The sequence below is a fragment of the Ascidiella aspersa genome, chromosome 3 (genome assembly GCF_963924565.1).
Source record: "Ascidiella aspersa chromosome 3, kaAscAspe10.2, whole genome shotgun sequence".
NCBI lineage: Eukaryota > Metazoa > Chordata > Ascidiacea > Phlebobranchia > Ascidiidae > Ascidiella > Ascidiella aspersa.
In genome coordinates, this window is record NC_139449.1 from 21,662,500 (window position 1) to 21,674,367 (window position 11,868).

General features: G+C 34.7%; 2 protein-coding genes across 2 annotated transcripts; one reads left to right on the forward strand and one right to left on the reverse strand.

The window, feature by feature from the left end:
- Window positions 1–3: 3 nt before the first annotated feature.
- Window positions 4–2,019, forward strand: LOC146160801 (queuine tRNA-ribosyltransferase catalytic subunit 1-like). The gene has a single exon (XM_083386032.1). It carries the CDS (start codon window positions 183–185, stop codon window positions 1,347–1,349), a length of 1,167 nt encoding a protein of 388 aa, XP_083242158.1. The 5' UTR covers window positions 4–182; the 3' UTR covers window positions 1,350–2,019.
- LOC146160802 (AP-2 complex subunit mu) lies at window positions 1,743–7,695 on the reverse strand. The gene is made up of 11 exons (XM_083386031.1): window positions 7,315–7,695; window positions 7,122–7,248; window positions 6,321–6,459; window positions 6,107–6,189; window positions 5,117–5,252; window positions 4,344–4,482; window positions 3,952–4,071; window positions 3,666–3,750; window positions 3,325–3,473; window positions 2,909–3,020; window positions 1,743–2,489 (listed from the first exon to the last, which is right to left on the reverse strand). Exons 1-11 carry the CDS (start codon window positions 7,386–7,388, stop codon window positions 2,355–2,357), a joined length of 1,299 nt encoding a protein of 432 aa, XP_083242157.1. The 5' UTR covers window positions 7,389–7,695; the 3' UTR covers window positions 1,743–2,354.
- Window positions 7,696–11,868: the final 4,173 nt, after the last annotated feature.

The following is an 11,868-nucleotide window of genomic DNA, read 5'->3' on the forward strand; positions in this document are numbered from 1 at the left end:
CAATACTTTTTTCATTATACAATGTGATTTGCCATATCACATCCACACTGGGTTTTGCAATCAGGGTGTTTACCAGTGGTCTTTTTTAAAGTGAACTGTGTTTAAAAGTATATCTATACATATCTGATTTTCACAGAGCTCGGTTTGTTTTGTCTTTCTTAAACATAACATAAAAGTACATAATGGAAATACTCGCAAAATGCAGCACTACAAAAGCTAGGGCTGGCGTTTTTACTTTACCCCATCAAGCAGTAAACACACCAGTTTTTATGCCAGTGGGAACACAAGGAAGTCTAAAGGGACTTACTCCAAAGCAACTGGAGGATATGGGTATTCAGATTATGCTAGGAAACACCTACCATTTGGGAAACCAACCCGGAGAAGAGATTCTAAAGAAAGCTGGAGGACTGCACAAGTTTATGGGATGGCCCAGAGCATTACTGACAGACAGTGGGGGCTTCCAAATGGTTTCACTCATCAAGCTGTCAAAACTTTCTGAAGAGGGCGTGGAGTTTGCTCACCCAAAGGATGGTTCACTTATGATGCTTTCCCCTGAAAAATCTATGGCCATACAAAATGCCATTGGTGCAGATATTATGATGCAACTGGATGATGTTGTGAGTAGCACTGAGACAGATGCAAAACGCTTCAGGGAGGCAACATTACGCTCAGTACGGTGGCTTGACAGGTGTATTACTTCTCACAGAAGAACTAAGGATCAATTCCTGTTTCCAATAATTCAGGGTGGGCTGGATGAGGATCTGAGAAAAGAGTGCCTGAAAGAGATGACTGCAAGATCTGTACCTGGTTATGCAGTCGGAGGATTAAGTGGTGGTGAATGCAAGGATGATTTTTGGAAAATGGTCACTGTCAGCACTGACGGACTTCCCCAAAACAAACCAAGGTATTTGATGGGGGTTGGATACGCAGTTGATTTGATTGTGTGTGTTGCCCTCGGCTGCGACATGTTTGACTGTGTCTTTCCAACAAGGACTGCTCGTTTTGGCTCTGCTCTTATACCTACAGGCCAACTATCTCTAAAAAGTGCAAAGTTTGCGAAAGACTTTTCCCCAGTGCAATCTGATTGTCCTTGTAATACTTGTAAGACTTATACACGTGCTTATGTACACATGCTATTTAGAAATAACCATCCAAGCGCCTGCCACATGTTGACCGTACATAATCTAACTTACCAAGCTCAACTGATGAAATCTATTCAGCATGCTATTATTGAAGACAAATTTCCCGAATTTATTTCCAATAGTTTTAAAACACTTTATCAAGATGCACTAAAATATCCTCAATGGGCAGTTGATGCCCTCAGTTCAGTTGGGGTAAGGCTAAGGTAATACAATACCGTATGAATACTACAGATAAACTGCTATAACACTTTTGGCCAACACCGATACCCAATCTTTTATATTTTTGTTAACTGCAATTTTTATTTACCTAGAATTTGAATAAATTGAAACTAAAAAATCGAAATTACATTTCAGTTTACCCTTGAACCCGTTTTGTATATTAACATGCAATGATGTTAAAACCATTTTTTTGAAAGGTTAAAACTAAGTCATATTTACCAATAACGATACATCCACCTATTTCTAATGACATTCTTTATGGCAAAGACTTATAAGTCATGGTAACTTTCTGTATATAAAAACTGCTTTTAGTCCAAAGTTTTAAAAAATTTTAAAGCCTTTACTTTTTCTTAAAAATAAAAATACAGCAAATGGTGATTTATAGATTTGATTTATTGTCACATGAAATACAATAGGTATACATAGAAAAGATAAAATTTCACTTCTAAACAGCAGCACAAATTTTCCACCACCAAATTCAATCACCCAAGGTATTTTGCAAAAAAAGGCTGAGAGTATTTTTATGTGATTTGATGAACAGAAATTAACTGGTTGCATAAATGTTGTTCAATTGCGATTTCAAATGACATTTTTATCCTTATTTTTGCAATAAATTTGACAGGTGCTGATACAGAATCGTAAGAAATAAAATATACAATTTGTAATAGTTGCCTTAACGCAAATATGATTGCAAGTCAATTAAAATACAATACATATTATCTACTCAAACAAGTTCAGGTATGTAAATGACTTTAAATAGTGAATGTAGATATAAGAGTTGATATTTGGTCTGGACAGTGAACAACAAAAGTTAATGTGTTTTTTTGTCAAATTAGTGTAAGGTATAAAATACCAGAGAAACAAACAAAATACAGCTAAGAACATTTTGCTTACATCAGGTAATCTGCATCTACCAAGCAACTTCAGTGTGATTGACATGATAATATATATCACAAATGGTTAATATTTGTTTGACAGAACTGCCAGAAAACATCAGCATCTTGTCTCATAAAGTCCACTTCGCCCAATGTACCTCACCCACTTGATAACATCATGGTCATTGTAATTTAGCTTCGGTTCAAAGACTTTCAAGTAACGAACTTTGAGACCAGAAGGAGCAAACGGAACCTTTGAAAAAAGCATTGAAATATTACAAAAAATTGTAGTATTACAAATAGGACATATGGTTAACTATACCATGGGCATTTGTCCAGAGATATAACTATGATTTTTCCAGGGATATAACTATGGGTGGCTATAACCTTAACAAAACTAGGAAATCCAAAAAACAAATAAATACGGTAGTTTTTTACTGACTTAAGGCAAGTTGATATATTAAAGTTACTAAACAACTTTGGTTTAAGACAAATACACTAATCAGCAAAATAAAAACTGCATCGTTAAACTTTTATTGAGTGAAAAAAAGTTTTTTTATTCTTTTCAGTAATTTGATTAGGCAACTTCAGAGTAAGGAAGTTGGCTAAAAAAACAATAGTTAATCATACAGCTCAGTCTTACAATGGCTTATCTTATAGTAAAATATTTACCTCAAAGTTCATGGAAATAGGAGGTCGGGACCATTTTTTCTTCTCTGCGGTTGGCAGGAGCTCAATCTCAGCACTTATTTGAGATTCTTTCATTCCTGCCATTCTCTTCATTCTTAAAAGTGTTGAGGGCATATTAAATATGAGTATATAACTGCTACTACTTTTCTTTAAAACAGACTTTAGACAGTGATTTTATCACAAATATTACTGATTATTTCATAAAAGCTAGGTGGTGGAAATATGACATTAAGAAGGTTAGGTTAACATGATGTAAACTGCATTAGCACTGATGCTAGTTTGTGTTGGATATTGCTTGTACACGCCATACTTTAATAGTGTAACATTTAAGTTGCTTATATTGGGCATCTTATTTCTTAGGATAAAAACACAATAAATTTTATATAAGGTGGACTTACTTCCAAACAATAGCATTTTCGCTAGCTTTGTATTTGGCCTTTCCTTTCATACAGAGAACTTGCACCCCACTGGTATTAAGTGGGGTGGGAATTCGGATCTCAATCTTTTGAGCAAGAAGGGTTGGTTTGAAGTTCGACTTTAACACAACCTTTAACCATATGTATTACATTGATTTAACTAACAGTATCACCAATCATTTATATTTGTTTGTTGGCTTAATGAGGAATTAGCTTTAAACAAACATCTGATCATTCTAAGCAACTATAACTTTCAATAATATAATTAGAAATCTCTTTATTGTAGATATGGAAAAGCCTTGTGCTTCACATAAGAAGTTTACCTTGACTTCCATTTTAGTTCTAGCAATGTCTCGGACCAAAGGAATTACTCTGAATGGGAGGCTGATATCCTTTGTGGTTCGGTATCTGAAAACAAAAACCATGATTTAAGTATCAGTCAAAATACAAAATCAATAAAAAAAAATTTACTTTTACATAAGAATGTGATTTGTGTTTTTAAATATTTGCCAGGATCACAAACTTTTAAATACCAAAAGGGTAAAACTTAGATCAGGTGATTGAGCATTAATTGTTGAAAAACACTGGTCGCTCCATTTTGATAAATACCTCATTAGTTCAAACTCTCCATCAGCTGGAATAAAGCTAATGCTTCGTTCCGATTCAAACTTGCTCAGTTTAACACATTGGTGGAAGGTGCAGTCATCAATTGCGATTGATGGTTTACCACTGGTGGAAATAACACATATATATTTAGTATGTTTAACATGTAAGGAACACATAATAAGGATGACATGTATAGCAATGGCTATAAGCAAAAATAAATTTGCAATATTATCTTAACTGCAGAAAAAATGCTATACGTTGATGAATTATGAATATATTGCAAAAATGGTCCATTTTAAAAGATCAAACTTTTTTATGCTTAACTAGCAATGTCAAACAGTTACAGAACAATTCAAATTAGAAAACATATATATGAATAAACTAAAAATTAATACCTTTTGGATGCGTCATCAAGTGATCTGGCACTTTTGTCCAGCACAAGCTTGTCGTTCATTCCGAATTTGCATTCAGGCATTCCACTAAGGAAACTCTTCATTACTACACGTCCAGCTACATGAGCACTCAGAACTTGACCTAGTATAAATCAATAAAATTTGAGGTTAAATCTAAATTGATTTGATATTAGTTTCTAACATAAAAAAACAGAAATTGAAGCTAGCAAACTCTTTCATATGTAAATATGACATAACCACCTTATACCAAGTGTATAAATGTAAGCAAGAAGTGGTATTGAATATATGATGCAAGTGAAATCTACATTAAATTTCGATTAGTTGATCTTTTAACATTACCATGGATTGTTTTTAGTGTTCCCTTGCCCACTATTATTTAATAGCAAGTAAGTTTTAACAATTAGGAGAATGAAGTCAACTGGTACAGAACCACACAAAAATCAATACCCGTTTCCTCCCAAGGGCAATACTGCACTATTCTGTGTTGTCAGTTATCAATATGTGCTACAACCTACAATTCAACTGATTTAATTCATTAAGCTAAAGAACTTCTACCTATTCTGTTTTATGGAAGGTTTTGATGTATAAAAATTTGATATATTTTCAAGCCTTTAAGTTTATGAAATAAATTAAAGCATACAAAAACATATCTGTTAAGAGAAAACTATGGAAACCCAGTTGTGAAATCATTTGTGAATTATTGCTGCTTGATGCCATCTGTAAATATTGCAATCAATTTCAAACAGTTGACAAACCTTGCGGTGACATAAGAAGGTTGACACTTTCCAACACATCCAAGAAAAGTTCATTTCGTCTATACTTGATTCCTTCCCTTCGCCAGCCAATTTGCCCAGTAACTTGTGAAGTGATTTGTGTGGTCTCTTCCTTTGTCTAATAAGGCAAATATAAGATTTAAAGCAATTAAAGAAAATATAGATTTGATAGGAATATGCAGGATTAATGTATTGGTCTGAACATTGTGTTATGCTCTGATAAACAGACTCGAAATGCTATGACTGTGGTGTTTTCTGTAGACTATTATTTTTTGTTTGGCCTGATATATTGGCTAGGTTAAAATAAAGTTAATTTAAAATTTAGGGGTACAAAAAGTTTTTTTAAGGGGCTTTTATAGACATCCTGATAACAGGCAAAATAGGTTAAATATATCCAATAGTATTAATCTATTCCATGAGGTAAAAAAAATCATCCAGACAAGCATAGATAAATTTGGAAACAGAGTTAATTTGTGTATTTAAATATAGTGTTATGTAGTGCATTTATCTACCATATAAAGGCAAATAGGTATTCTTTATATTCAATGAATTTTCCACAATCAATTAAGGTAAAGTTGAAAAAAATGATTTCTAATATTTTTTATTGAATCATGTGACGACTGACAAACAATACAAAGGGCACAATGAAATCATGTTTTGAACTAGATAAATGAAGCACAAAACACATTAAAACAGAATACAAACATAAATGAAAGTATCAAGTGAACAAAATGTAGACGACATACATAGTCATTTTGTAAATATCTACCTTTGTTCCCAATGTATATTCTAGCTAAAAGTTAATATAAATTTACGATAGTAATACACTTCATTAAAAATTAAAAGTAAAACGTTAAGCACTATTAATTAAGATAATTTATTTTTGGAATAAATTCAGTGACAACTGACAAGTTAAACATATTATATCTATAAAAGTATTTAAAAAAAATATCAGTTAAGTAAGTAACTAACCTGGGTTTTTATTCCTTGCTGAGTTATAAAAGTCTTTAAAATACCAGTATCAGTTTTCTGAGGATAGCCGAAATCTAGAACCTCTGTTGAAAATTAGGTTGGTAATTTATACAATGGAAACACATAAATGACTAAAAAACAAAACTTAACATCCAAATTGGTAATAAAATAATTTATTTTGCCCACTAAAACATTAAAAGCAAATAAATCATACCATCAAGTAATTCATAGATTAACACAAAGTTATTCTTGATATTGTCTTCATTGATCTTGCCAAAATAACTCTGCATTACTTCAATCATTTTGTAGAGAAACTCAAACACCAAAACGGCATTGACATTTTGCTTTGTAACCTGCAACAAGCCAGGGTTGATATTAAATTCAAACTTGCACTGTTCAGTTGGGGACTGACTACTACTCAGTTCTAGCCCAGGCGAAATAACACTTGTCAAAATTGACAGTATGCTGTCTAATTGTTTTTTACAAATGACTTTAGAATGCGTGAGAAATTTTATTAGGTGCCACAAACTTGTTTAAATTATTTTTGCAGTTGAATATATTTGGCCGAAGTCCTTGTTGTTTAAAATAATTTGTCACAAATCAACAAACGAGTTTTATAGGTCTCATACCACCTGGTTTTTGCTTTAGGCATTGGGAGAGTGAGTGTCAATCAACACTCACTAAGGGCAAACTATAAATATATTGGTGTGCGGACAAGTGCAAAACTATTACCCTGCAAATTCTAAGTTTAAACAGGGTACATAAATACACTTCAACTAGATTGTAAGAAACTTTTTGGCTAATCAGGTTTGCAGGATTTACAAAATTAAATTTTTATAATATAGTTCAGTTGTTTAAGTATTCCATCAGTATTATTAATAAAAAGTTTAAAACCTATTTCAAATATGTTTATAAAGCCTGGATTAATTTTCATACAACATTTTGTTTTTGTCAAGAAACTGTTTTAGCTTGGTTTTATCCCTATTAGTAGTATACATCTTAATAATATTCTTACAGCACAAAGCCAAATATTTCCCCTCTTAGTGTGAAAGAAACTTGTCCTTGCAATATTTGTCACCGGTGAGCGCACATTCTGCCGAGCATGGATTACATTCACTCGGAAAGCATCACAAGCATTTCTCCTGTATTAAAAAAGCAAAAATTTTTCTTACAAATTTACCAAAGTGTTTTTATAACTTGACACTTACCCTATATCATCGCGATATATTCTTGAAATCAAAACCTCCCCCTTATGGTTGTAAAGAAACAAACCACCAATCATGGTGGAGAATAGTTGAACCGTCAGCAGAACAACAACAATGCTGCTTAAATATTTTTCTAAAACCAAAAAAACAAGTTCAACTTATGAGACGAACTTCCTAATGTGACGAGAAACAGTAGTAGCAACATGACGTTTACCTAAATAGTTATTAACAAGTTTATGAGTTTTTTGTTTTGTTTGAAAACCAAAACAGAGTTTATCTGTTAAAGCTCACATAACCAGACACTGTATTTCTGTTTAACTATTTTGTAATACCTTTAATAAGTACTGTATTTTTATATATTGAAACACAAATTTAAACAAAAATCTGTAAAACTGCATATGACATTCAGATACACTGCTGAACAATAAGCCTAAAGAAAATTATGATATATTAATAAAACTAGAAGTTAATAAATGAAATCTGGTTTTGTTTACAAATTGGGATTTAAAGGTAAAAAGTGCAGCCTGGTTGTTTAATGTTATGGATAAATTGGGGTGCATATTTGATTTTTTGATGGGCAGGTTTGGTATCTTGAAAAAACTATCTTGCAGTGCAAATGCCATACTTTCCATTGTAGACTAGACAAGTAACATATGTAAATTTCCCAATGATTGGTAAATTAACTGTGAAATAGCTTACTTTGCAATAGTGGGGAATAATTACTGAGGATGGGGATTAAGGCCTATGATTCTTACTGTTAAGCTTGAAACTTTTTTCAATTTTGTCATAAATTACCAAAAGATCAATTTTTATTCTATGACACTAAAAGTCAACAACAGCACACTATTTGTCAGGGTGAAGTGTGTGGCCAGTTGTAGCTAGAAATGTTCAAATGAGAATATTGGGTCCTCAGTTGAACCCGTATTAAATTTTGTCAATTTTTTTAGTTTATATTACAAATTGTACACACCCATGTAAAACATGCACAGTATGCTAGAAGGTTATTCAAGGTCAATTTTAAGCCAGTATTCTGCGAGGTTACTCTACAGCAGGATTGTCAAGTTATAGTAATACATTACTAGCAATAGTAAGTTCTTAGCAGCACAATGTTTGACTACTTCAATAAATCATCAGTTTATAATAGTAACACTAAAACAGAACCATGTTTTATAAAACTGACTGAATTTGTAAACAGCATGGTATTGCACTTCTTTAAATGGCAGTTGTTAAGAATGTCAATTGTTTGTAATTTAATTTTTTCGGTAACACTATAATTATGTTGTTGAATAGTTTTGCAATTAATAGACCCTGCTTGGTCAATAAAAGGCTTGTTTGGAAAGTATGGCAGATCTCAACAAAATCTGAAAAATAAAATCTGAAAAAGGGCCAAAAATAATTGGGTTGACAGCAGGGCTGGGGAGCCACCGCAAAATTGCATTAGCTCCGGCTCCAGCTCCGGAGTCGTAAAACATAATCCTTTGGCTCCGGCTCCAGCTCCGGAGTAGTAAAACTCATATCCTTTGGCTCCGGCTCCAGCTCCGGAGCCATCAAACACACACCCAATGACTCCGGCTCCAGCTCCGGTGCCACCAGTCACTTATTCAATGGCAAGTTTTACAAATTGCTTTTGGCTAACTAACATTGGAGATGGAACAAAATATAATTTCTTAGCTTTAGCACCACAAATTGAAAAATGGCTCCAGCTCCACAAAAATAATAAAAAGGGCTCCGGCTCCGGCTCCAGCTCCACAAAAATAATAAAAATGGCTCCGGCTCCGGCTCCAGCTCCACAAAAATAATAACAATGGCTCCGGCTCCGGCTCTGGCTCCAGAGAAAATGCTTAGCTCCGAGCTCCGGGCTCCAGCTCCGGCTCCCCAGCCCTGGTTGACAGGGTGCACCACACGTCAAAGGTGCACCCACTAGTGTAACATAGGAAATTGGTCACATATTTGATATTGGGGGTGCAGGTAGGGTTTGTTAAAAAAAACTCTTGCCATACTTTCTACACTTAGCCAAAAGGTATTTTACGAATAGTCTTCCCCCTAAAATAAAAGTTCAATAATTCTTTAGGATTCACTATTCCAAATTCGAAACTTATTATTCTTGAATACCTTGGGATTCTACTTTGAACATTTATAGATTTGTAACCCTGCGCCCCTATGTTACTTTTTACTATTATTATGGACAGCTGGTTAAATCACGACACAATTTATTTATGCAAACCTAAAACAAATATTGTATATGGGTGAACAACTGTAACCTGACACAAAAGGTATAGTTTCACAAATTATATGGGACAAAGAAAGGGGTAACACTAATTTACGGAATGATGAATGGTCGGAATAGTCGGAACGCTCACTAATTTACTGAATGGTCGGAATGGAATGAATAGGGCCGAAACTAATTTGATGAATGGTCAGAACGGAATGAACTTTTGGACTAGAATGAACTGTCGGAATAGAATGTATGACGCTGTAGGAGCAGAATGAACTGTCGGAATGAAATGAACGAAGCTGTAGGAACAGAATGAACTGTCGGAATAGAATGTATGACGCTGTAGGAGCAGAATGAACTGTCGGAATGAAATGAACGAAGCTGTAGGAACAAAATGAACTGTCGGAATAGAATGAACTGACGGTATGGAATGAACGAAGCTGTAGGAACAGAATGAACTGTTGGAATAGAATGAACTGTCGGAATGAGATGAACGAAGCTTTCCGACAGTTCATTCTGTTCATACAGCTTCGTTCATTTCACTCCGAAAGTTCATTCCTAACCCTAACCTAACCCCAACCCTAACAGCTTCGTTCATCTCATTCTGTTCCTACAGCTTCGTTCATTTCATTCCGACAGTTCATTCTGTTCCTAAACGGAATGAAACTGTCGAAATAGAATGTATGACGCTGTAGGAGCAGAATGAACTGTCGGAATGAAATGAACGAAGCTGTAGGAACAGAATGAACTGTCGGAATAGAATGAACTGTCGGAATAGAATGTATGACGCTGTAGGAGCAGAATGAACTGTCGGAATGAAATGAACGAAGCTGTAGGAACAGAATGAACTGTCGGAATAGAATGAACTGACGGTATGGAATGAATGAAGCTGTAGGAACAGAATGAACTGTCGGAATAGAATGAACTGTCGGAATGAGATGAACGAAGCTTTCCGACAGTTCATTCTGTTCATACAGCTTCGTTCATTTCATTCCTAACCCTAACCTAACCCCAACCCTAACCCTAACAGCTTCGTTCATCTCATTCCGGCAGTTCATTCTGTTCCTACAGCTTCGTTCATTTCATTCCGACAGTTCATTCTGTTCCTACAGTTCGTTCTTTTCATTCCGACAGTTAATTCCGTTCCGATCATTCATCAAATTAGTTTCGGCCCTATTCATTCAATTCCGACAAATCCGTAAATTAGTGAGCGTTCCGACCATTCATCATTCCGTAAATTAGTACTACCCCAAAGAAAGCTATATTTTTTATGATTTCTGGTGGGCAAACCGCAAACATATGCTCTAAAACGTGATGGCCGAGTTAAAATTCATATTGTGCAAATCACTTTAAAATACTAAAAAAATGGTAGTAGAAATAGCAATAATAAAAATATTGGCGCTGGTCTAGAATCCTACCCCTACGTTGAAATAATTATTAAATCAACGCACATTTTTGGGTTAGGGTGGTTTTATCAATCAAACCCAAACACTAACCCGTACCCTAACCAAAAAATGTGCGTTGTGGTAGGATTGTAAACCAGTGGGTGCTCGTCTAGAATCCTACCACAACGAACATTATTTGGGTTAGGGTGCCTGTTAGCGTTTGGGTGAGTCCAGTAATAGTGTTAAACAATATTACTTGACCTACCCACACCCAAACACTAACCGACACCCTAACCCACATATTATGCATTGCTTAATAATCATTTCAACGTTGTGGTAGGATTCTAGACCAGCGCCAACCAGTGCCAAAATATCTAAACTTTCAATACGACGAAATGATTTAAAGCGAGTAATGTGCGACAGCTATCAATAAACCAAGTAAGAAGAACGCAACACAACCTTATGACGTAGGGCGTACACTTTCCCTAAGTGAGTCACGCCCAATGATTTCTTAAACTTAAACACATCAAAAGTTGCAGTGTTAAAAATATTTTTTTACAAGTAATTCAAACAGGCAATATTTGCTGGAACTTTTAAATGAGGTAATTAAACCGAAAAGCGGCAGATTTTTGATCGCATGGCCAAGGTTTGTTGTTAGTACTGTATTTAGTTATAAAACATTTGTTCGCAAAATAGGTATTTTTTTAATTCGGTAAAATCAGTGCATATGCATATTAAAATGGTTTACGCACTTAAAAACAAGTTGTGGTACGACACACAGTTATCTATGAAGGCGTGATATAGCGTCGAAATCAAATCCACACAGCTGTACGGAAACATGCCACCAATTATGGTAGGTACATAGGCGTATCCCGGGGAGCCACAGGGACCATTCCACCCCCCCCCCCCCCACCCCCACAAAAAAAAATTGAAATTGTTGTTAAAAATTTGGTTTCT